Consider the following 24,542-nt stretch of genomic DNA (forward strand, 5'->3'; position numbering starts at 1 on the left):
TGGCATCGTGCTGCTGAACAACTGAGTCATACTGAGGCAGCTACAGGGCAGGAGGCAACAAAAAAACGGAGTATAATCTGGTGTCATCTCTTCAGAGGGGCTGTATTTGCTTCTGAAAGATGGCAATATCTCTGGCAATATCTTTACAGTCTGTTGTGTCAATATGGACCCTAATTTCTTGTCTCAAAATCTGAAGTGGCCAGAGCTTATGCCTTGTGAACCTTTTCGGCACTCATAAAAAGCCGGATTATCACCAGAGCACAGTTGCAGAGTGAAAGCCTGAACTGTTGGCTGCAAAACCACCTGCTGGCTGCCAGCTTTTGATAAGGTCCAGACTTACTTCACCTATCATCTCTGTTACTCAGTTTAATTACAGATGATGCTGAGATTGAGCACAAAGGGCTGTTTTCCAAAGTTTGCCTCTGTTACCTAACCATGAACTTGATCTGACACAAGACTAGCAGTGTTGTTTCCCTTCACAGAGGAAATACAGCAAGCACTAAAATATGCTGGTATAGTTACTAATCAGTTTTGGAGTAGGCTGAAAATCTAAACAAATTAGATTCCCAAGACTGTCAGCTCGTACAGTGAACCTGAGATGGCTCCCACCTGGCCGGGGGCTGCCGGGTCGAAGTAAGAGTGTTCATGGCATCTGCATTTTGGCCCTACATTTGGTCCTGCTGGGAAATTGTGGTCCTCAGGAGCAGGATGAGAAAGCTCCAGAGAAGGGGGAGGAAGGGGCAGTCCTCTGGCTCGGGCTTTTTTCTAACTGGAAGATTAATAGTAGCTATGGAGCAAAGAGGAAGAGGAAAAAGCCTGGTAGAGGGGGTGAGGAGGTCTGCTGGCCCCAGGGGAGAACCTGAGCAGGCAAAGGGAGCGATCCCCTGTCCTCCCCCTCACCTGGGACCCTCCTGCACCCCAAACCCGCCCGCCCTGGCTGGCAGAGGTCATCGCTGCTCAGTACCTGGCACAGTGCCGTGTTTTGGATTCATAATGAGAATAATGTACATTAGAGACTGATGTTTTGGGTGTTTAGTAAGCCGTGTTTATCCCAAGTCAAGGATGTTTTGTGTGTGTGTGTCATGCTCTGGCAGCGAGGAGGGACCGAAGGGAAACCGGGAGGGAGCAGAGCCGGGACCGCTGCCCCGAGCCGGCCAAAGGGACATTCCACCCCCTGGAACTCCATGCCCGGCACATAAACCGGGGAATTACCTGGAAAGGGGGGCCAGCGGGGTTTGGGAAGGGGGTTTGGCATCGGTGGTGAGCAATTGTATTGCGCATCGGTTCTTTGGGTTCTTTCTTTCCCTTTTTATTACCATTATTATTGTTATTTACCACTGTTAGTGTATTTGACTTTGTTCTCAATTATTGAACCGTTCTTATCCCAACCCACGCGTTTCCAGCCGCTCCGCAGCCCCCGCGCGGTGCCCGCGGGCCCTCAGGCGGCGGGGGCGGGGCCGCCATGGCGGGGCGGGGCGGGGCGGGCGCGGGGGCTGCCGGGCCGGGAGCGCGGCGGCGGCGGCGGGAGGTACCGGGGGGAGCGGGGGGAGCGGGGGGGACCGGGAGGGACCGGGGGGACCGGGAAGGACCGGGAGGGACCGGGGGGGACCGGGGGGAGCGGGGGGACCGGGAAGGACCGGGAGGGACCAGGGGCATGGCCGGGGGGAGCGGGCGCGGGGGGGGCCGGGCTCGGGCGGGCAGGGGCACGGGCAGGGGAAGAGCCGCCTCATGGCCTCCCCCTGGAAAACGCCCGCCCCCGGCGCAGCGCGGAGCTCCGGGCGGGAAAGCCCCGCTGCCACCTCTGCCCCGGCAGGAAATGCCCGTTCTGGGGCCGAACCCCGCCGGGCACCCCCCGAGCCCACCCGGGAGGGCCGAGCCCCAGGGAGGGGGACGGGGGGAGCCCTGAGGGCAGCGCGCTGAGCATGGACCCCTGGAACAGGGGTGGAATACAGAACCGTACATCCCTGGAACACCCCTGGAATACACAGCCATACACACTCCTGGAACAGGGGTGGAATACACAGCCGTACACCCTTGGAACACCCCTGGAATACACAGCCATACACATTCCTGGAACAGGGGTGGAATACACAGCTGTACATGCCAGGAATACAGAGCCATAAACCCCTGGAACAACCCATGCAAGACTCATCCATATACTTGTCGAACACCCCTGGAATACACAGCCATACACCCCTGGAACACCCCTGGAATGCACAGCCATACACCCCTGGAACACCCCTGGAATGCACAGCCATACTCACATGGCACCGTTGTGTTTGCTGGGCCTTAGGGTCGGAGGTTCCTCCTCCCGACAGGGGCAGCTCCCACTCCATGGCCTGGGAAGGCTCCAGTGTCTTCCCCTTCCCAGCAGGAATTACGACAAAGTGATGCTGGATGTACCTGTGGGAAACAGGCAGTGGTGAACGGTGTTGGGTGTTGCAGTACAACAGTGGGTTATCATAGAGAAAAATATTGGGGCCTCTGTTGTGTTTGGGGTATTCTAAAAGCACATGCATGGGGTTTGTGATGTGGATAAAGGGTTATTTTGGGCCACTGTATTTGATTTAATGATATATAATCTCTTAACTGCATTGATTTATACTCCACTTAACTTGGAGTTGATTAATTTTTGAGTTTAAAACAAATAAGGGTTTTACCTTCATATGTTTTTTACCTTGAACAGTAACTGAGGAGCCTCAACTGTGTTTTTATATATATTTATCATATGTTGTGCTTGTATAGGTATTTAGTCAGCTTTCAGTGATCTACTGTGATTTCTGCCCACTGGATTTTTCACAAAGCTCTGTTTTACAGGATTTATGACATTTGTGCCTCTGACTTTGGAAGAGAAGAAGTTCAGCAAAAATGTCCAGGATTGAGAAAATGAGTATCCTCGGAGTGAGGAGTTTTGGGGTGGAGGATAAAGACAAACAAATTATCACTTTCTTTAGTCCTTTAACTATTTTGGTGGGACCAAATGGTGCAGGAAAAACGGTAAGACTTGCTATATATTTGGGCTTGAGCTGTAAAAGGTCTGAAAGGCCTCAACATTTGAATAATGATCTCTACTGAAAGGTATTAATAATATTGCAGAAGTTGTGCTGTCCACTGCACTGTTGTTTAGCATTATTAGAGATCTACTTTCTTGCCTGGAATTTACAGATTTTTTCTAGAAAATTGATCCATATCCTGATTAAAGCAGATTTCAAAGTAACGTGTTTTCATGATACTCAAAAAAATAAGATGTTGTTTCTTATTTCTCTCTCCTCGCATATTTTACTAATTTGTAAATATTTGGGCTGTTAGTGTGCTTTTATCTGTAGTCCATCTTGGTTACTCTAAATTGCCATTATAAGTATGTATTCCTTTCTGTTTTCTTAGACTATCATTGAATGTCTTAAATATATATGCACTGGAGATTTTCCTCCTGGAACCAAAGGAAAAACATTTGTTCACGATCCAAAGGTAAGAGTTGTAGTGACTAAATTTGACGTGTATTTAAATAAATAAAAAATAAATAATAAATAAATAAATAATAAATAAATAAATTTAAATATTTAAATAAAATACTTCCCTGCACTCGGGGTTGTGAGTGAAACAGGGATGCTCAGGGTGTTGGCAGACTTGGGCCGACTGTATTGTTTCAGGAAGAGCAGAGAGCTGGGGGAGAAGAGAACATTCCCCCCAGCTGAGGAGGCACATATTCATTTGGAGCTTGAGGAGAATTTTCCGTAACTGTGTTTTCTTTTTGCTTCTCCTGAGGTTGCCAATGAAACAGATGTGAGAGCTCAGATCCGGCTGCGGTTCCGGGATGTGAACGGAGATGTCGTGGCCGTCCAGCGCTCCATGATCTGCACCCAGAAGGGCAAGACTCCGGAATTTAGAACGCTGGAATCTGTCATTACTAGGACAAAGTAAGTTGTCAAGTGTTTTTTTCTTGCTTTGGCATGAAGATCTGTTTGGTTTTGGGATATCTTTATGCATAAGATTAGAGAAAACTCCATAACCTATTCCTAAAAGCTGCCAGAGCTTTTAGATTAAAGGTGTGGAGTTTCACCAATTTATCTGGTAGGTGATTGAAAAAATCCTACATTTGACAGCCTCTACTTTAAGAAATCTGTCAGCTTGAATTTATGTGAAAATTGTCTTAGTAATGATAGTGGGGAGGCCCTGGCACAGGTTGCCCAGAGAAGCTGTGGCTGCCCCATCCCTGGAAGTGTCCAAGGCCAGGTTGGATGGGCTTGGAGCAACCTGGGATAGTGGCATCCCTGACCACGGCAGAGGTTTGGAACAAGATGAACTTTGAGGTTCCTTCCAACCCAAACTATTCCATGGTTCTCTGATTGTATGATACAGTTTAAAATTAACATTGCGTGGAGTATGTAGGCTTTACTTCCTTTAGAACTTTTTCAGTTTCAGATCATTTTTGGCCTGTGTTTAACTCCCATCTCCACTGTTTAGTTGTATTTCCTTTACTCCAGAGCGTTTTTTGCTCCCTCTGGTGGTTCCACTGAGTTTTAAAACGTGTAACAGGCAGACTACAAATATTGACAGTGTTAAAAACACCTGTCAAAGATGGTAATTATGGGCTTAAAAATTGTTACTTGTTAAGTTTTCGAATCATTGCATTACAACGAGATTATACTGTTAAAAATGCAGTTTACTTTTGAAAGAACTTGCTGGTAACCTCTTTGGGGATTTTGTTTCCCTGTGCTCGGGCAGGAACGGCGAGAAGATCGGCAGCCTGAGTTCCAAGTGTGCAGAGATAGATCGGGAGATGATCAGTGCCCTCGGGGTTTCCAAATCCGTGCTCAACAACGTCATTTTCTGCCACCAAGAAGAGTCCAACTGGCCGTTAAGTGAAGGAAAGGCCCTCAAACAAAAATTCGATGAGATCTTTTCCGCAACAAGGTTTTTCTCTTTACTGTAATTAAATAAAAACTAAGTAAGAAGATGTCTTCTCTAATAACATAGGTGTTGATGAAAATGTCTAAGGCATTGTTTCACACAGCAGCATTGCTATATTGCCAAAAGATCTGAAATTTTTTGTCCTTTTTTTTAAAGGTATATTAAAGCGCTCGAAGCTCTGCGTCAGGTACGGCTGAAACAAAGCTTGAAGGTAAAAGAGTGTCAGACAGAACTGAAATATCTAAAACAAAATAAAGAGAAAGCCCAGGAAATCCAGGATCATCTTAGCAACAGAGAGGCTCAACTGGCTGCTTCTAAGGAGAATGTAAAAACAATTGAGAGCCAGCTTGAACCTCTGAAGGTAACTTGCATGATGATTGTGTTAATACTTTAATACAAAACAGTCAAAAATATTACACTTTTATGTCTAATCCTTTGCCCTGAAGCAGAATTAAGCACACCTCAGCTCGCCTGACAGATGCTGCTCTAACCTGTAAACAGTCACTGGAGATTTAAGAACATAGAATTCTTGTAGCAGCATTGGTTTTTTGGTTGCTTGATTTTAAACCTCTGAAATTTAGCTGGTATCTGAAACGAAAATGAACACTAAACTAAAACTTAGCCCTCCCTATTTTTTACAAGTATTTTATAATGCTGAGGGTTTTACACTTAAAATAATTGATTATGGGATTCATAAGCTGGTGAGATATTTTACTTCCAGCATTCTTTCTTTTGCAGAGTTCTCTGGCAGCAGTTGAACAGAATCTCACAAAAGTAATGAGGCTGGACAACGATGTGAAGGCCCTTGAGAGCAGGAGGCAACAAATGGAGAAAGATAATCAAGATTTGCAACAGAAGATGGAAAAGGTTTCCTGTGTGACAAAAATTGAGATTGATTTGTTTTATCAGCCTAAGAAAAATATGTTTTCCAGTTTTTGCTTGTAGCAAATTTTCCCCTTACATGTGTTAGTATAGAAATTCTGCATGGGAGGTGTTTGTCTTTTATTTCTTGAATTCTGTTATAAAAACTGTACATTTTAAAAGCATCAATAATTGACTTATAAATTTAATTAATACAGAATAAAGTATTTTGTATTTGGTGTACAGGTTTTCCAAGGAACAGATGAACAACTAAGGGATAGGTACCAGAACCACCAGAGAATAGTGAAGGAGAAGGAGAAGAGATTGTTGGACTATAAACGTGACTTGGACAGAGCCACTAAAGAATGCCAGAGGTTCAACAGTGAGAAATCAGAGCTGCTTGTTGAACGAGGTATTTTAGACTTCATCTAGAACCTTGTCTTTATTTTTTAATGTAACTCAGATCTGAAGTGGAACTACTGATAATAACTGAAGGGATCTGAACTGGACACAGCTCCTACAATGTGCATCAGTTTGGGCTCAGCTGCACAGTGGGGTGTGGGCACCTTGCAGGGGGCCAGGTCTGGGTGTTCTGCTCCCAGAGTTTCTGATGTGCACTTGTTCTGAGCTCTAATTGGAACATGTGGTACATCTTGTCTTAGAACTGAGAAAAACATGAAAGCTGAAAGCCCAGCATCCTCTGTTCACGTGGGGAATGGGGGTGAGTCAGGTAGTGTTCTTTCATACATTGTGTATTCTCTTTTTGATGGATTATGGGAACTTCAGCAGAGCTGCAGTAGTTGAGGCACAGAATATATACTTATATAAAATAAGTTTGGGGTTTGGTTTATTATCAGAGTAATATTTTTAGTGTTTTAAGAGGCTTGCTTTAAGTTATTGATTTATTACATTAATAAAAATTTAGTTACCTGAAACAACAATCTCTAGCTACAGCTTGTTTTTACTCTGTAGCTTTTTGTTTTGTTTAAAAATACTTCCATTTCAAAAGCTTTAATAGTTGCAACTGACTTTGAATCCTGAATGTATCTTGGGGTTTTGAACGTTCCTGTCACTCTCTCTCTCTGTGGAGGTCGTCTGCAGCTGCAGGCAGATCGTCACCAGGAGCACATCATGACCAGGGATTCCTTAATTCAGTCCTTGGCAGCACAGCTGGAGCTGGATGGTTTTGAGCGAGCACCTTTCAGTGAAAGGCACATCACCAGTTTTCACAGGTTGGTGAAGGAGAGACAGGAGAGAGACACAGAAGCTGCAAATCATTTGATGGTAAGAACTTGGTTATTTTAGTAGTGCCATCAGTATTGCCACTTAGTGTGTTATTGGTCCAGACGTGTCTTTAAGGTGCTGGGAGGAAGTGTTGGGGGGGAACTGAAGCCATTTTTCTTCTGGAATCCTTGCTTGTGGGTTGCCTGAATCTTTCCATGGACATTAGTTTTGGAACTAGGAGTGGTCATGAAGGCTGTTGGACAGGCAGTTTGTCACATAGGTTTTTCTAGCAGCCCTCATGCAGGTGGATCACTGACAAGCTCAAAAGCCTGAGGAAGAATTCCAGTGGGCAGCTGGTTTAAAAATAAGCAGCTTTTCGTTGAAGTCATGTTAAAAATGGAATTCCTCTTACGGAACACTACTGGTATGATGCATCTGCATTTTCCTGTCAAAAACATTGCAGCAGAAAACTTTGGGCAAGTTCTAGTTTTCTCAGTATTTCAGTGTCTTGTGTTACAGTGGTGACTATTTGCAAACTAGTGGGGAAAAGTATTTTAAATATTTTCCTGTGAAAAAAATAATAAGTATATTGTCACTGACTTCTTTCAGAGAGACTTTGCACGAAAAGAAGCAATGAAACAAAAACAGATAGACGACATGAGAGACAGGAAAACTGGATTAGAAAGAACCATTGACCTGAAGTCAGACATTCGAAATAAGAAACATGATGAGCTGAAGAAAGTCAAATGTGAATTGCAGCAGTTGGAGGGGTTTTCAGACAGAATTAGTGAGCTGGATGAGGAGATTGGCAAGACGGTAAGTTAATGTGTAACTGAAAAAATTATAGAAGTTTGAAGTAAAAACTTTGGGCTGTATCATTAAAAAAATTGACAAAAACTAAAAAACTTCAACCCCCCTTGATATTTACTCTGTCAGCTGCAGTTTTGCCTTTTAATGCCCACTGTGCTTTGTCTTTTTAGATAGTGCATTCCTTGGGGCAGGGCCTGTTCACTACTTTGTTTTTGGTCAGTGTACACATAGAATATGCTGCTGCTGCTTGGTGAGTTGTAAATAGAGTAATAGCCACAGCTGGTGATAGGAGATTAGTCACCCTTAAATCAGTGGGCCAGAAACGTTGAATTGAAGTGCCACACTACCTACAGTTTTCAAGATAACTTGTCTGTGAGATGGACTATTTGGTTATAAGTGTTTTAGCTGATGAAATATTGTAAAGTTACAAGCATTTTATGTTTCAGCTGAACAGCTGGTTATGCCTTTGTAGCCAAATATTTTATGTGTGTTAGCAGTATATGAATTCAGTGCTTGACAGTGTTTTTTCTAGCCTCCTCACTAGGGTAACTCCAAATTTAATATGCAGTAAATGCTAAAATAGAGAAAATCAAACTAAATATGAGGGAGCTTCCTGGAGCTATGTCATGTGGTTATGGCTTCTGGCAAAAGCATGAGTGACTTGGGGCAGCACTGCATTCCAGGACAGTGCATCCAGCCTCTGCCTGGGGCTTGCCTTGCCCCATGCCAGCATCACAGCCTTGGGCCTTTTACATGAATTCTTTACAAATCTCGTGCCTGTCCTGTAGCAGCTGATGAGCTGAAGAGCTTTCTTCTCTTTCCTTTAGTTAGAACTTCATTGATTTGTGTCATTATTTGTGTTTTCTGGCCATTTATTTTTTGTGTAGGAACATGACCTGGAGAAGGCTGAGAGGAACAGCAGTGTAGAAACGCTGGAACGGGAGGTACAGACTCTGCAAAGTGAGAAAATAAGCCTGGACAAAGCTCTCAGGAGGTTGGATCAGGAGATGGAGCAGCTGAATCTACACACCACCACAATTACCCAAATGGAGATGCTGAAGAAAGACAAAGTAATTTTTAAATCATTATCTCATAAGAGAGGGATATAAAATTGATACAGTCACTCCAAGATTTGTGTATTTTTCAGATGTCTATCACCAATCAGATGTAAAGCCTTCATAGAAGCCATTACCTTAATTAATGCATTGACTGTTATAAACTTGAAGATATGAAAACTTTAATTTAAAATGCTTCATTTCCCCAGGCAGAGAAAGAAGAGCAGATTAGAAAAGTAAAATCAAGACATTCTGAGGAACTAACGTCCCTGTTGGGATACTTCCCAAATAAAAAACAACTTGAAGACTGGCTTCATGGTAAAAATAAAAAGATTAATCAGACAAGGGATACACTTACTAACCTTAAGTAGGTATTAATTTAATTGTTTATGTCTCCATAAGTATTTATGTTTTTAAATGTTGGAAAGTTTAATGTGCTCAACATAGTTTTAACCTAAATTCGTTATTGTTTATTTAGGTATCTGCAAAATCAGAGAAAGCATCCTACAGTGTTCCTGTAATGTAGAGCTGACACAGTTTGTGCTAGTTGTTAAAATCACAATGTTTGTAGTGTGTCAAAGAGTGATAACAACCTTGAGAGGTTCAGTAATATCTCACAAGCAGCAGTAGATAATCCTATTCTATAAAGTTTTGTAGGGTTTTATTTGTTAGAAATGAGTTTCTCATCATATAGAAAACTAAAGGGATTTAAAATGAAACACTTTGATCTATAGCATAGTCAATGCTATAGATTGGCTGAAAAATCATTGAAGAAGAAGTGGTGAACAGCTGGAATACCAATTTTAGATTAACTTCCCATGGTTTTGGTTTTGCTTAAACAGTTTAAATCTTTGGTTTTGGGAAATAAAAGAGTTTCTTCACTGATGTTTCAGCAAGCGACTGGCATTGGTAGAAAATGACAAAACTTACGCCAGTAATGAGCTGAAAAAAAAGGAAGCACAGTTGTCCCAGCATGAAGCAAAACTTTTTGATGTTTGTGGAAGTCAAGATTTTGACAGTGATCTGAACAAACTTCAAGATGAAATTGAAAAAAGTTCCAAACAGCGAGGTAAATTCACGCATAGCTCTGCTTTTTCTCCCTGAAGCACTGATTTAGCTCTGCTTATGAACTGTTTATTCAGCATAAGTCTTCTGTTTGCTTTTCTGCCAGCTGTGCTTGCTGGAGCCACTGCAGTCTATTCCCAGTTCATTACACAGCTGACAGAGGAGAGCCAGTCTTGTTGCCCAGTGTGCCAGCGAGTTTTTCAGACTGAGGCTGAACTGCAGGATGTCATCAGTGACCTGCAGTCCAAGCTGCGCCTGGCCCCAGACAAGCTGAAGTCAACAGAGACTGAGCTTAAAAGGAAGGAGAAAAAACGGGATGAAATGATGAGCCTTAAACCACTGAGGTGAGGTACTAAGCAAACCAGATTGTTGCAAGCTGTTTTCTTGCAAATGCTTGTTTTCTGATTATTAAAACTATCAAGGAGGCTTTATTTTAGGGCTAGTTAATTCATCTCATTGTTAATTTATCTAGTTAATTTATTTTGTTGAGATATTTTGAGAGCATTTGAGAATATATGAGGGTAGAGCTTTCCTTCACAAGAGGGCACTCTTGTACAGTGGATTATACCTTCTCATGGGCACTTGCTGTAATTAAGTTAAAAACCAAAAGAGATTTTGCTTGTTTTGTTTCATCTCACCTGTCCAAAATGAGGGATTATTACCTTAGCTGGATATGTAACACAAGCTTAGTTGAATGTGGGCAAGGTTAAGGGGTTACTATTTTGGTTAAATTTAATCTTCCACTATTAAATCATATCACAGATTTTATGATCTTGAATGTCTTCAATTTATGCTGCTGTTTTTGACAGAAGAAATTTTAGGGATTTATATCTTATTTAAGGCAAACTGTAGTTGAACTCGAAGAAAAGGAAATTCCAGACCTGAGGAACAAGATCCTGAATGCAAACAGAGATTTAACAGGCCTGAAGGGTGAGATAGAAGAACAGGAATCATTCCTGCAGACAGCTTTGTCTGAGGAGGGAGGTGCCAAAGTGTGTTTACAGGATATAACACTGATGGAAAGGTACCAGGTATGCTTTGGTTATTTTTTTTAATATATAAAATTATATTCACTTGCTAGGATTTAAATATGTAGTTATTCAGTAATATGACATAACTTTAAGGTCTTTATTTTAAAATACTTTAAAAGACAGTATAACACAGATGATCTTGGTACTAATAAAATTCATGTTTTACATAATGATTTTTTCTTTCAAGGACCACAGAGTACCTTGAGTTCTGATTCAATTCTGTGCTAGTAACTGGAAAAAAAGATATAATGCAGAACATGGGCAGGACCACAAGTACACCAAAGTGTTCCTCAGTCCTTATAGTCATTATAGTTCAGTGTATTCTCAGCACCTCACATGTGCTTCCATTCCCATGGTTCTGTGCCCTCTGAATATATGGTAAAGGGAAGGAGGAATCCTACACTTTTTGTTATTCTGGCACAGAAGACTGTTTTGAACAGTCTTCACACCTTAATACCAACACAAAATCTTTGCTTGCCTGAGAATCATCTTGGAACAATGAGACAGAGGATGTGGGGCCAGGCAAAGGACAGAGAGCATTTCCCAGGTGGGAGATGGCAGCAGCTCCCGAGGCTCCAGCAGTTCCACTGTCCCAGGGACAAGCTGTACATTTACCTGTCCTGAGAGGGGCTGAGAATGCCAGAAGCCCATCCATCCACACTGACTGATTTCCTCCACAGTTAGGAATTCCAGTTTCTAGCAGCCTGTGGCTGACACAACCCAGCTGCTAATGATGTGACATTGCTCCAGAAGAGGGGGGAAATTTGAAGGTGCCTGAGCTTATTCGTAGTGCCAAAGATTAAAAAATACATTGTTGAACACTAGTACAATAGTAATAGTATTTTCCCTTATACTTTCAGACTGATATTAGGGATATGGAACGAAAAATTGCTCAGCAGGAGGCTAAACTGCTGGGGGTAGATTTAAGTAGAACTGTTCTGCAAGTAAGCCAAGAAAAACAGGAGAAAAAACACTTGTGGGATACAGGTAGGCCTTACAAAACTGGTGTTTAATTTTTATACTGGAAATAATGTTCCAAACTTCCTGCCATTAACATTTGAGTTAACTTATTTTACATTCTGAAGTAACTGTATTCCCCTAGTTTGTTGTTATGGCTTTTTGGAGTCACAGAATCAGCTGGGTTGGAAGGGACCTCCGAGATCATCCAGTCCAACCCTTGATCCAACCCCGCCGTGGTTCCCAGCCCATGGCACTGATGCCACATCCAGTCTGTCCTTAAACACCTCCAGGGATGGAGAATCCACCACTTCCCTGGGCAGCCCATTCCAATGGCTGAGCACCCTCTCTGCAAAGAAATTCTTTCTAATATCCAACCTAAACCTCCCCTGGCACAGCTGAAGACCCAGCTCTCTTGTCTTGCTGATGGTTGCCTGGGAAAAGAGGCCAACCCCCCCCGGCTCCCCCCTCCTGTCAGGGAGTTGCAGAGAGTGAGGAGGTCTCCCCTGAGCCTCCTCTTCTCCAGGCTGAGCCCCCCCAGCTCCCTCAGCCTCTCCTCACAGCACTTGTGCTCCAGTCCCTTCCCCAGCCTCGTTGCTCTCCTCTGGACCTGCTCCAGCCCCTCCATGTCCTTCCTGAGCTGAGGGCCCAGAATGGACACAGCACTCCAGGGGTGGCCTCACCAGCGCTGAGTCCAGTCGTACCAGCCTGATTTAGAGTAAAAGGAAGACAGTAATGGTTTTAAGAACAGATTGACCATTTCACTGTTTTCATCTGCAGTTACTGGTAAAATTGAGTTGAATCAGAAGCTCAAGCAGGACCAGCAGAGTCAGATTCAGCAGCTGAAGAGCACAGTGAACGAGCTGAGGGCGGAGAGGCTGCAGATTGTGAGCAGCATGCAGCGCCGGCGGCAGCTGGAGGAGCAGAGCGTGGAGCTCAGCACTGAGGTGCAGTCCTTGGGCAGGGAGATCAAGGTGAGAAATACCCTTTGTTATTTAACCCTTGGCCGTGTCGTCCTTGAAATAAAAAATAATAATCTTGGTGTGTTAACACTGTCTCTAATCCTGGCCAGTGAGATGTGTTTTTAAGTGTTTGTCCTGTGCTGCTTTTGTGTATCTTGGGCAATATCCAGAACTTTATTAATATGTTTGGGGGTTTTTTTTAATACACCCAAAAAAGAAAAGTAACCACGTTGCTGTTTTTACCAGTTGAAAAATTACTGATTTTTAACGGAATGTGAAAATAAAAAGGACTTTTTCCAACTGCTTTTCAGGAAGCAAAAGAACAAGTATTTCCTTTGGATGCAACTTTAGAAAAACTGCAGCAGGAGAAGGAGGATCTAGTGAATAAAAGGACTACAAGTAATAAAGAAACACAAGAGAAGGTTTGTTTGCTCTTGGCATAGCTGGGAGATAGGATTAGATACTGTTTTTTGGGCATGTATGGAAACTGTGGTAATGAGTTTATTTTCAGGAAAGGGCAGTAACTTCAGCAGATGCTTGAAATTGGTGGAGCTTTTAGGGAAGAAAAAGAACATAAGTCAGACAGGACATGAACTCTATTGTAATTAACCTTTGGCAGTCTTGACAAACAATGTCTTGGGACATTTGGCAATATTTATTGGCCAATGGGTTGAAAAGCCCTTCCTGATAGACCTAAGAGGAATGGCAAAGGTGGCCATCACCTGTCCTTGCCAAGAGTCACACTTGCTTTTCCCAGGTGAAGGAGCTCTCTTGTGTAAGCACCATTTGTTTTGAGAGACATTTTCATGGTTATAAGGAGCATTTGGATCTCAAAAGCTGAAGGCTTTATTAGATAATTAAAGAGAGTTATGATAAGTGATTGTACTTTGGCAGTAGAGTTATCCAGTGTCTCATCTTTGATGCAGGGCACATCTGCTCGTGGACTTAAGACCACATTTCATTTGAAATCTTTTCTCTGCAGATAAATGGCATAACTGAGAAAGTTAAAGATATAAACAAGTACACGAAAGAAATTGAAAACTATATTCAACAAGGAAAAGAAGACTATAAAAAGGTAATCTAAAAACCAGACAATAAAAGGTTTGCATGGAAAGTACTTCTGTGCTTAAATCATATACCATTTTATTTCTTTAGCAAAAGGAGTCTGAACTTGATGAAGTAAATTCTCATTTGGCTGCCTGTGAGAAACAGAAGGAAAAGATAAGTAAAGAGATGGAAGTGACTCGACAAGATATTGACACTCAAAAGGTGGATGTATTGCTTCAAGTATACTTTTTGAGGTTGAAATAATTCCTAGTTTTGGTTTAAATCTGCCTAGGTCTGTATTGGTGCAAAATTTTAATTCCTTCTAATTTATTTAACAAGCTGTTAGGCAAAATAGCTTCTATCCATGCATTAGGCTGAAAAAAATCTTGAGATTTGTGTATGCAAATTCAGAAAACATTTAACTGTCATCTTAGGGTATTTCCAAAAGGGTTAAGTCTGTTGGGATAGTAGCCAGAATTTTCAGGAGTGTCTTTGTGTGGAGAAAACGTGCCTTTTTAAGTAAAATACCAAAAGTTGCTAGTTACTCCAGATTTTATCATGTACTTTAAATTCCTGTGTATATATTTCAAATACTGCTTATGTTCTTCATAGGAAATATGTCTTACCCATTCTACCCCTCCACTTACTGTCTAACTTGTAGAAGTGAGATAGGGGGCTTGGTTAAATCTCATCCTAAACTACTTACCCCATTTGAAACATTGATTAATATTCACACAGAATCACTTGTGTTCACCTGTGAAAGTAAATACTGTAAGTGTTACTCCAGTTTGAAAGCTGAAATAATACTGCTGATTTCCATTGTGCTCCATTTCTAGCACAAGATAAGTGCTCACTGTGATAATTTTGGTTGTTGTCAATTATTTTATGTTTGCAGAATGCTTAGAGTTATACAGAACTCATACATTGTAATTGAGAACCAATATACTGAAACACTGTACACCTCCTTGCTTTCTGGGGAGGCAGGTACAGGAAAGGTGGCTGGAGGATAATCTGACTTTGAGGAGCCGGAATGAGGAGCTAAAAAAAGTTGAAGACAAGATAAAACAACTCATGAAGGAGATGGGAGAAATGAAAGTACCCCAAATGAAAAAGTAAGCACCTTCAAAACAGAATGGCTCTGCAGAAGAATTCAGGCAATATCTGAATGTTGTACTCACTGTGTTTTCGTGTGTCCTGGTCCTCTTTTCTCCCCAGACATGTAGACCACTTCCTTCACACCTGTATTTGCTTCACATCCCCATGACAACAACATAAATGACTCAGTGAAATTAAATAGTGCTTCTGGCTAGAAATAGAAATATGTGCTCATACCTGTTCCATCCTAATCCTTTTTCATGATGTTCACTGCTAAATCCACATTTAAATAATTCATACTTCTGGATAAGAATATTTAGTTTTCATTTTCAGTCTGCTCACTTAGGTCCCAGCAGTAAATTCTGTGTTTACCTCAGTAGTTTAATAATAATTGCTCAGATAGTAAACACTTTTGAAAAGTAATTATCCCTCTGCTGGTTCTTGCATGTGAAAGATTTATTTAGCTTGCTAGAGCTTACCCAATAATTTTCCTTATTTTGCTCGGTGTATCCTAGTTAAATTCCACCTATGAAATTAATTATTTTTTATAATTCTGTTAATAGCACTTTAGCATTTGAACTTGACACCCTGCTTCTCCCACTCAGAATAGTGGTTTGAATATGTTCTTAACAAACTTTAAAATGTTTTTATTTCAATAATGTCTTTGTTTCAGTGGCATCAGTGCTATAATTTTAACTGTTACAGACTTTAAAGATACAATATAATGAGCTACTGTCTAGCATGAATGAGAACCCTGATTAAAAAATCGTGTAACCCTGAATACAAAAGACTTGTGTATCAATTATGGTTTCACAGTGAACAAAAGCATTTGGAGGAGAGAATAGAATCTCTGAAGAGGAACCATCACGTCGCCCTTGGCCGCCAGCGTGGGTTTGAGGAGGAGATTGTTCGGTTCAGGAAGGAGCTTCGAGAGCCACAGTTCAAAGATGCAGAGGACAAATACAGGGACATGATGATTGTCATGAGAACAACAGAGCTGGTGAACAAAGATCTGGACCTTTACTACAAGGCTCTTGATAAGTAAGTATTGTCGTGTGAGGGTCATTCTGAAATGTTCTCATCTTTATCAATAACCTTGATGCAAAGCAGCTTTCAATTTCAGGCTTCCAGGATAACCTGGAAATGGTAAATGGATACAATTCTTTGAGATATATAACAATTTGTCTTTATAAATTCTGGCATTTAAATATTAGGATAACATAACAAGGTACAACTTTTAAAGTAAATTAATGCAACCACACCAGAAACTGCACAGGATTGGTATGATGTAGGATATCTGTAAGTTAATGTCTGTAATGTACAAATAGTAAATACATTGATGGTAATAATTGGATTTTAGTACAGTCATAGATAAGTGTGATGATCGTTATAATTTCATTCCCAGTTCTCTGTAGGACTTGTTTGTATGGTTGTACATGTTAGGACTCGTATTTGGAGTGCAACAGTTGGGGAGAGATAAGGAAAGGTGAAATCCATGTTTAAATCCATTATTAACCTGGGTCTCCCTACTTTCATTTCTATAGCAGTGTCTTTTAGCACCTTCTGGTCATATCTTAACATGAATAAGATATGCCAGGTAGATTTTTTGTTTCCCATGATCATCTGCTGAGGTAAACTATTGTGTTTTTGATTATTACAATATAGAGGTGCTTTTTGCCCTTTTCCAGCGTGGGTGGTTTTGTACTTATATCAAAGAAGGCAAGATCATAAGAAACACGTCTGGCATTTGATGGAAAGTGTAGCAAACTTTGTGATTGTTTCTGTTTCCTCTGGAAGCTTATTTGCTAGTCTTGGGCTGACTGGCCAAAAAGGGCATCTCCAAATTTGTGACCATGTACAAAGTAAAACATGTGGCTCCCTGAACTCCCCCATTTGTTCAGCTGTAGTGGTGGAATAGCACCGAGCTATGTGTAATTCTTCCCTTCAGCTGCAGTGCAGATGCACTCCAAGAATTTCCTTTTTAGAATTAGGCTCTTTTTGTATGCTATCAAATCATCTATTGTTTCTATTTAAGGCTAAACAGGAAAACAGGCTTGTAATTTCAAGAAAAATAGATAAGCATCACTTATGGGTAATCGTCTGAAAAATCGGTGAGACAAAATTCTACCTCCAGTGGCCAGAGCTGGGGCTGGGAAAGCCAACACTGTGGGTGTTCTGTGCTATCAGCTGATCTTTATTGACTTAATATTTAGAGGTTGTGATAAATATTGATGAGGAATGCATTCTTGGGGTTAATTTAGTAAATTGTTGAAAACACTTCGGTTTTAACTTAACAAATTCCTATTAGACTTGATACCTCAATATTCCCCAGGGCGGGTGGAAGAGCAGTATATGTAAAAGTGCATTTCAGAAGGATTATTTTATTTCTGCTATGCTTTTTGGGCTATGTTTGCTTGCCATAAATTGAGCAAGCTTTTTTTTTATTCTAGAGTAGTTTTTCTTTAAAAAACAAGTCAGAAATGCAGCATCCTGTCCTTTCCTGAACACTGTCTAGGACTTTATCTGTTAATGAACTAAAATCATGCTGATATATTCACCAGGGAAATTAAATTCAAAATTATTAATGACATTCTGTGTTACTCTTGCTGCTGAAGAGAAAGGCAGTTCTAGTCATAATGCCTGTTTGGGTAATTATAAAATTACATTCTTGATAAAAATTCTCTGCTCTGGGGAGACTTCAGGTTCTCCTTTCCTATTGGTGATGGCACTGTTGGGGGACTGTGCTGAAGAGTAACACTTGTTCTGGAAGGCTTACCATGAGATTCATCTTCTTGGCGTCAGTTTGAAAATACACCTCACACATAAATTATAATTCTCTTGAAAAGTCAAGTGGAACAAGTGGAAATAACTATCCACATTACTTTCCTACTTCTTGAGACTGAGCTGTTTCTGACAATAAAATTATTTACACAATAGTGTGTCGTTAGTCTTTAAATGTTTCTGCATTCAAAATCAACTGGTATTTCCTCTATTTTTAGTAAAAGTGTTTAGGGAATGGAAAGGGAACCACTGCCTGCCCTAAAGCCCCTGTAGTCCATAGCAGTCCATGGTTGCATCTCTAACATTTTGTGGGTTTTGTTGCTGTTCTTTAGAGCAATAATGACATTTCATAGCATGAAGATGGAAGAAATCAACAAAATAATTCGTGACCTTTGGCGAAACATTTACAGAGGGCAAGGTTTGTAATGTTTTTTATTGGTTTATCCCATGTGTATCCATTTGATATCGAGCACTGCATATGGAACAGTGTTTGTTCTCAAGATGGAAAATCTGGCATCTGAAAATAGTTGGTTTCATTGTAAAGGCCACATCTGTTCTTCACCACTGTAATCTTTTTATTACACATTAAAATTGCAGGGTAAATAGAATACACAGTAAATTGCAGGATAAATAGAATTACTTTTCCCTTTTCTGTGTTTTCCAAAGGTAAGGTGTCCTTGAGGCAGAGGAAATGCAGGAGTTCATTCTTTCCATTTCGGAAAAATTAATTTCAAAGATGTATCTGTTAGTGGGAGTTCTGAACTGAATTTTTATTGTTACTGGATATTACACCTCATCTCCCTTAATCCTGTGTTATTTTTAAAGATTTTTGATAATGTGAAAACCATCTCCTTCCCATTTTCAGATATTGAATATATAGAAATTCGTTCTGATGCCGACGAGAACGTCTCAGCCGCTGATAAGAGAAGAAACTACAATTACAGGGTGGTGATGGTGAAGGGAGACACAGCCCTGGACATGCGAGGGAGATGCAGTGCTGGGCAGAAGGTGATGGCTTTTTGTGTTTAGTCCCCAGGGGTTCTGAGAGCAGACCCAGGTGGATGCAGAGGAGTCTCGTGTTCAGAAGGGACCGAAGCACAGGCGGCTCCAGCTCTGATTTATAGTTGTGTACAACTTCCCTCCACTGTCAACACACAGGGTGTTGCTGTCAGTATATTATTCTGCAATATGTGATTCTGAACATCTGAACCCTGCATTGTTTCAGTTGGGCACCAGACTGGTTCCTTTCAGGGGTGAAGGCTTTGACTTCCCTCTCTCCTCAAGTTCAGCTCCTCCCAGTCTGAGGTTACCACAGCTTTAGGTCAATCAATTTGTTCCCATGTTTTTTATCTTCCTGAGCCTTTGGTCTTCTTTTTGCATCTACCTCTTAAGTTGACAGGACCTCTTTCCCTCCACATTTTGTTTCTCTCCTACTGCTGACTGTAACCTTTCAGTTCATGTCACCAAGCCATCCTTCCAGGTATTGCCTTTCCTTCTGTGCTGTCAGCTCACAGCTCTGTGCTCTGCCCATTCTTCTGTCCCAGTGCTTTAAGAACACACTGGCCAAGTGGCCTCGTGTCACCAGCCATGACAGACCTGTGGTCAGAAGTTCCTCACAGCCACACCCCCACACGTGGGGGCTGCAGAGTTGTTTCCAGCTGCCTGGTGTGTTGTCTCCTGGAGCAGTTGAGATGTTGCGTTGCAGTCCTATGTAAATGAGAGCGAAACCTGAACAAGTTTCTGAGCCGATATTCTGAGAATTCTTTGATCATGAACTGAGGTGCCAGCAGTTGTGATAATTGGAAAATATTTTTGGCAGCACAGTTTCCATCGAGTGACCTGTAATTTGCACTAGTTCAAGAGATCTTACAGGTATGATTAGGCATGTTGATGCAAAACTAACATGTACAGTGGCAAACCCTGCTGTCTTCAGTTTTAGTAAGTAGTCAGGAGTTCAGTAACTCAAACTTAGTGATGCAGGCAAATTTCCACCCTCCCTGTGCAGTAGGATGGGCTTGCACAGAGAGTGGAGGTAATGCAGGTGGCAGTTTGTAGCTTCCTTACCTCAGATTAGAATCCTTACTTCCAATATCTCCTGAATTTTGAGTACTTGACTTCTTTGTAGAGTCCATCTTTCAATTCAAACTTGGAAGTTGTGATGTAGTTTTTCAGTAATTAATTAGTTATTGTCATTTTGTGAACTATCAGCACATTGTTCTGTAAGCTTCAGTCACAGATTGCAATGGAACTAAATAGTTCGTCACATGTAGAACCTCTTTAAATACTTTGGAGAGTGAGGGTTTTTTTGTTGTTTTTTTATTTCTTTCCATTAGGTGCTTGCTTCTCTTATTATTCGCCTTGCTCTGGCAGAAACATTCTGTCTCAACTGTGGCATCCTGGCCCTGGATGAGCCCACAACCAACCTCGACCGAGAAAACATTGAGTCTCTGGCACATGCCCTCATGGAGTGAGTGAGCTCTCCTTGTGACACTGAAAGATGGGTATTTCTCAGGTGGTCAGAGTAGGTGGCACTAGTGAATTACATTTTAAGATGGCACATCTTGGCACCTGCAAATACTCATGCAAAGCAGTCACCTTAAATTCCCTCTATCTGGAAAAGAAAAAGCATTTCTTAAATAATTTGAGGTTTTTTTTTTTTTTAATGTTGGTAAAAATAGTGGCTAATCAGCATTAGGTTGGTCGATGGTTATGGACAGCTGAATTTTTGTGCTGTGTGTTTACAAGTTCTCTAAAAGCAGCCCCTGCTTTAGATAAACACACACTCAGTAATATCTCCTTGCAGGATCATAAAAAGCCGCTCCCAGCAGCGGAACTTTCAGCTCCTGGTGATAACTCATGATGAAGATTTTGTTGAACTTCTGGGCCGTTCTGAGTACGTGGAAACGTTCTACAGGATCAGGAAGAACACTGACCAGTGCTCTGAGATCATGAAATGCAGTGTCAGCTCCCTGGGCTCGTATGTTCATTAGAACCTCCAGTGAGGACACGTTACAGACAGCCTGACTGATACATTATACACTGCCTGGCTTGGCAGAGCTCAGGTGGAGGGGTCTGAAAATATGGTTCCTTTGTATTGTAACCTGTTGAACATTTGTCACAATTTTAGCCAGAGTCTAAAACTGTAAGACTTTTAAACTTCATCTCTTTCTATGTATTTCTGGAATTTCTTAGGAATCGCCATGATTTGAAAGAATTTAAATGAATACCAGGCAGTTTAATTTAGGTGTATTCTGTGCTTTAAAAGGGAAAATAAAGTTGTGAGTTCTTTGTTTATGTCCTGTTGGGGAGATCCATTGCAGATTCTCTGGAACAGCTGCAGCTCTGTCAATGGAATAGGGCCTGCCCTCCATCTCTGGCAAGGTCAGCATGGGTGGGTGTCTTGTGTTCATAGCCACCCACCTGGTCTACCCAAAATTCACAAGCTTCAAAGGGAACTTTTACTATTTTCTGTACAAGATAACCTAACTCTGGCTGCTCAAAGACACAGTCTTCCCCAAGTCTAACAGCTTTTTTGAGAATAAAGCAAAGCCCTGTCTCTAACCAGAGGAATGAGTGAATTCTCTTTGCTCAGTGAGTTGTGTTCTGATTCTTCATGGCAGTGGTTGTGAATGTGAAAATGGTACAGAAGTGCCTCAGAGTTGATGTGTGTGGATGCTGAGCTTCACCTGCCCAGCTGTGGGTTTCCTTGGCATGGCAGCCTGAGGGAACCTGCTGCTCACTTGGGGTGACAGTGGAAAGCCAAGGGCTGGCCTGTCCCAAAATGCAAAGGGCCTGATGGCCTCGAGTCCTGGAGGTGCAGACAGGAGTTCTCACAATGTGCCTTTCTGCCTCCAAAGCCCCAAGGGAAGGGACTTACCTGTCTCTCTTTATTTGTAGGCAAGTAGGAGGCACCTCTTCTGCCTTGAGCTCTTGGTAAGAGTCCACCAGCAGAAGCTGCACTTTAATTGTTTGAATCCTTGCAGTCAGCTGAAGCTCCTCAGCAAACTGTGACCAAAGCTGTAACGTGGGGATGGTTCTCTCTGGCTGAGAACATTGCCTGCTGTCTTCCTCCTCCTCCAGGGTGCAGGAATGCCTTTATTTTGCAGGGTGAGGAGCAGCTGACAGGGTTGGGGGTGTGGGCAGACCTGGCACCTGTGGCAGGGGTGAGGGGCACCCCTTAAGGGGTAATGGCAGAACACAAGCCCTTCAACTATGGATTATTTCCACCTCAGTTTTCTGAAAGCCACCAGTCATGGGAAACCACTCAAAGATAAGTGAATGAATGGGACTTCCTAGCAATTACGTTTTCACCAATTCCCCAAAAAAGCAATGAACACACAACTGGGGAGGGAGGTGGGGAGAGCAGGCAAAGGAAATGCTACTAACGGGCATCATGTTTGCAGTTTTAAACAAGAAGCATCACTGACTCTAGTACTACTTCCTGAAGGGAAATTTTCTTAAAGATACAATCAACAGAAAAAAAAAACCCTTTGAAATTTCAAGTTTTCCTGTGCAACTCGTTTATTTTAGCATGACATGTACACCCCAGCTCTGCACTGTCTTCAGAAGGAACTCCCCAACCTCTGTGTATTCTGAACTGCTCTTTCCCCCAAGCTAAAACCATGACTTGCAGTTTGTCTATGAAGTCCTTCGGGCACGTTTTTGCCTAAACCAGCCTTTCTCTGCTCCCCAGTTGCAAAGTTTATCCTCACACACGTATTAAACATTTTGCCAGAACTTGGAAAAAAATACAGAAAACGCGGTGGGAAACCAACCTGTCCATTAAAATGACAAAAAATAGTCCCCTTAATGATTTGAATAGTGTAGAGCACGGAAAAGAGACCACCAGCCCCATGGTTTTCATGTGGACTGGAAAGCAAAAAAAAAAGTGCTTATGTGAATGAAGTGTAGGAGAAACTTTAAACACTTCTCGTGATCTGCCCGTGGGGACAGAGAGGTCTGGCTGTGCCACACCTCCCCGGGGCCCGTGGGGAGCTGGGCTGTGCTGAGGGGCCTCAGCCACCCCTCTGCCACCTCAGGGACCCCAGTGCCACCTCAGGGACCCCAGTGCCACCTTGGGGACCCCAGTGCCACCTCAGCCACCCCAGTGCCACCTCGGGAGCCCCTGCCCTGCCACAGCTCCCTGCCCTGGCACACAGGTGGAGGTGAAGGCAGCAAGAGTAGGAGGATGTCCCAGGAGAGGGGTTGTTGTCCCTACAAGATGCTACACAAAGTACAGAGCCAAGCAGAGACATCTTAGGGCAAACAAGGCACAGATTTACTGTGGTGACTCAGAGGGCAGGTGATTAAGTGGTGAAGAACCTGAGTGTCTACTTGCCATGGTGGTTGGAGTGAGGGTGGGTTTCCAGCAGAGAGATCCCAGCATAGGATGCTCTGCACAGCAACCCGTGCACACAACCCCACAGGAACAGCACCCACCCAGACACACTGTGACTAAGAGCCAAAAGTAACAACTACAAAACTAACAACAGTAATGAGTGGAATTGCCATAGGATCAGGAGTTGAGAATCAGGCAGTTGCCTGGGATGGTGTTTGCAAAGCAGGCAGGCACCCAGCAGCTTCCTGAGAGCACCAAATGCTTCCCATGCCCCTACATCTTGCCCTGGAAGAGCAGGTTGGGTGTAAATCCCTTCCAAGGGATTTGGGTCTGGCTGCAGCTTCAGCCCTGGCAAATGCTTTTGGAGTTGGGATCTGGCATGAACTGCTCGTGCAAGAGGCCTTCCTCCCCCCCTGTGCCCCAGCACCCACTGCTTCAGTGCCACGGCTTATTTTCAGTTTGTCTGCCAACAACTTTCACTAGGAAAAAAACCCAGAGGCCTCCAAGACATTCCTGTCTGAACACCTTGTTTCTAAGTGGAATTTAGACTAGCAATAGAAACCCAACACTTTGATTTTCTGATGTTTCCTTCAGTGTTAATTCTGCAGTACAGCTCTTCTTGCAGGCTGCTGCAACACCTGCCCCAGAGCACTTTGAGTTTAAAAACTTCCGAGAAGACTTTTTAATCAACGGAGAATTTTTAAGTTTTTTTTTTTTTTAAATTTTAAATGTCTTTAAACCAAAACTGCTCTCTGATCTCCCTGAAGTAAAAAACTGACTTACAGAACATGTACCTCACTTCTCCCCACAGTTTCCTCCTACATGGCATATTTTAAGCCAAAAGCTTTTGCATGCCCTAAAAATTACATTAAGGAGCCCAAACAGATGTGATTATCTACAACTAAACACCACAAACCAAAGCAATAAGTATAGATGATGCTTCCAAAAGCTTAATCATTTGCTGTCTCCCTGCAACTTTGCATTTAAATGTCACACCAAGTATCATCTCATCTATCTCAGTATGACAGGGTTGGCTGCCCCCCAGGCGAGCTGCCAGGAGCCAGCACTTACTGCACTCACTGCACTCACTGCACCATCCCACCTTTGGGAAATGTGATGCAACTTGCCAATTCTCCTTCACCTGGCTCCATCCTACCTGTGTAGTCTGATTTTTGCAGGAAAAGTGAATTGCTGGAGTGTGCCTTTCCCTCCAGCTGCAGTGGCTGAAGGAAGGGGGATGGTTCCAGCACAGGGCAGCATCCCCTATTTGTAAACCCAATCACTGATTCAAGAGATACTGCATGTGCTGATGCTACACATTGCACTGTGACCCACATTTGGGCTTTTTTTCATGTTATAAGATGTCTTATTTAATTTCTCTGCCACCTTCTGAAAGTAAGGAACA

The 24,542-nt window shown here is 42.3% G+C and overlaps 1 protein-coding gene across 1 annotated transcript; it reads left to right on the forward strand.

Moving 5' to 3' along the window:
* The first annotated feature begins 1,489 nt into the window (after positions 1 to 1,489).
* On the forward strand, positions 1,490 to 21,365 carry RAD50 (RAD50 double strand break repair protein). Its single transcript, XM_051794034.1, has 26 exons — positions 1,490 to 1,528; positions 2,818 to 2,997; positions 3,385 to 3,468; positions 3,766 to 3,917; positions 4,726 to 4,914; positions 5,068 to 5,272; positions 5,650 to 5,778; positions 6,019 to 6,184; positions 6,863 to 7,056; positions 7,606 to 7,812; positions 8,694 to 8,876; positions 9,071 to 9,228; positions 9,755 to 9,930; positions 10,033 to 10,270; positions 10,768 to 10,957; positions 11,818 to 11,944; positions 12,695 to 12,888; positions 13,188 to 13,298; positions 13,859 to 13,951; positions 14,032 to 14,145; positions 14,908 to 15,035; positions 15,835 to 16,059; positions 18,132 to 18,217; positions 18,665 to 18,807; positions 20,133 to 20,266; positions 20,603 to 21,365. Exons 2-26 carry the CDS (start codon positions 2,869 to 2,871, stop codon positions 20,787 to 20,789), a joined length of 3,942 nt encoding a protein of 1,313 aa, XP_051649994.1. The 5' UTR covers positions 1,490 to 1,528; positions 2,818 to 2,868; the 3' UTR covers positions 20,790 to 21,365.
* Positions 21,366 to 24,542: the final 3,177 nt, after the last annotated feature.

This window comes from Manacus candei, unplaced genomic scaffold (assembly GCF_025592945.1).
Source record: "Manacus candei isolate 608988 ecotype Guabito, Panama unplaced genomic scaffold, ASM2559294v1 h1tg000037l, whole genome shotgun sequence".
Taxonomy (NCBI): Eukaryota; Metazoa; Chordata; class Aves; order Passeriformes; family Pipridae; genus Manacus; species Manacus candei.